At 41.1% G+C, this 940-nt stretch overlaps 1 protein-coding gene across 1 annotated transcript in view; it reads right to left on the bottom strand.

Annotated features, from left to right (window-relative positions):
• Positions 1 to 170: 170 nt before the first annotated feature.
• The window catches only part of cox5ba (cytochrome c oxidase subunit 5Ba), a 2,062-nt gene continuing 1,292 nt past the window's right edge, over positions 171 to 940 (bottom strand). Inside the window, exons 3-4 of the mRNA XM_016294434.1 lie at positions 584 to 683; positions 171 to 492 (exon numbers count right to left, since the gene is read on the bottom strand). Coding sequence (XP_016149920.1) covers positions 380 to 492; positions 584 to 683 — 213 coding nt within the window. The 3' untranslated portion in view covers positions 171 to 379. The remainder of the gene's footprint in view (positions 493 to 583; positions 684 to 940) is intronic.

Genomic DNA, 940 nt, shown 5'->3' with positions numbered 1-940 from the left:
AATTGGTGGCTGACTAAATACTTTTTTTCCCCACTGTATATTTGTCTTCAAAACTAATTTCAAGCATAAAAATTACGATTTTTTAAGGTCATGTGAGACAAATTCAGTCAATCGTGTCCAGACTTTTAACCAGAATTTAATGAACCTGAATTAAAACACAAGAGTCAAAGTCGGAGTAAGGATGTTTATTAGGTGTAACCAGACCAAATGCAAAAAGTACACTCCAATAATTTAAGTAAACTGTATTTTATGAATTGTTCAAATGTTGTGTCCCACACCAGGAGGACAGGTTACATCTCCTGTACTTCTTTGCAAAAAGACAAACACGAATGAGGTCACAACGTCTCTGGAATGCGACGCTGTGATGGAGGCAGCAGGATCAGTGAGGAAGCTCATGAGGCACTAGCTTGTAATGAGAGCCGCATGAGGGACAGCGCTGGGCTTCACCCTCATGGAGCCAGAACCAAACCACAGCGGTGTTGTCCTCCTCACCTGGACAGACACACATACATACGCACTTAATACAACCTCTAACAAAATGAACTCTGACATCAAGTTCCTAGAATCAAGAGTTTTAACTTACAGACACAGCCAACGATTCTTTTGTTGGTGATGGACGGTACAAGATGGGGGTCCGACTTTGACCCTGCATACTCCTTGGGCTTCAGCATGTTGTAAGGATCCTGGGAGATGGAAGAACATGAGATCTGTCAGTCAATTTAGAGAGTCTGTTTAAAATGTCCTTTAAAGGACTAGAATCCCTGTAACACCAAGGTCATGGGTTCGATTCCCAGGCAAATCATGATTTAATGCAACGTATATCCTGGAATTAATTTCAAATGACCTTTAGATATTAGCATTAGAAACCCTGTATCGCATGTTTTTGGCAATGCCAAGGTATTGGGTTCGACTACCAGGGAAAGAAAGAATGACCTAACAA

This window comes from Sinocyclocheilus grahami, unplaced genomic scaffold (genome assembly GCF_001515645.1).
Source record: "Sinocyclocheilus grahami isolate Dianchi unplaced genomic scaffold, SAMN03320097.WGS_v1.1 scaffold318.1, whole genome shotgun sequence".
Taxonomy (NCBI): Eukaryota; Metazoa; Chordata; class Actinopteri; order Cypriniformes; family Cyprinidae; genus Sinocyclocheilus; species Sinocyclocheilus grahami.
The sequence above is the reverse complement of the archived record's forward strand: the minus strand, read 5'-3'. Positions and strand labels throughout refer to the sequence as shown.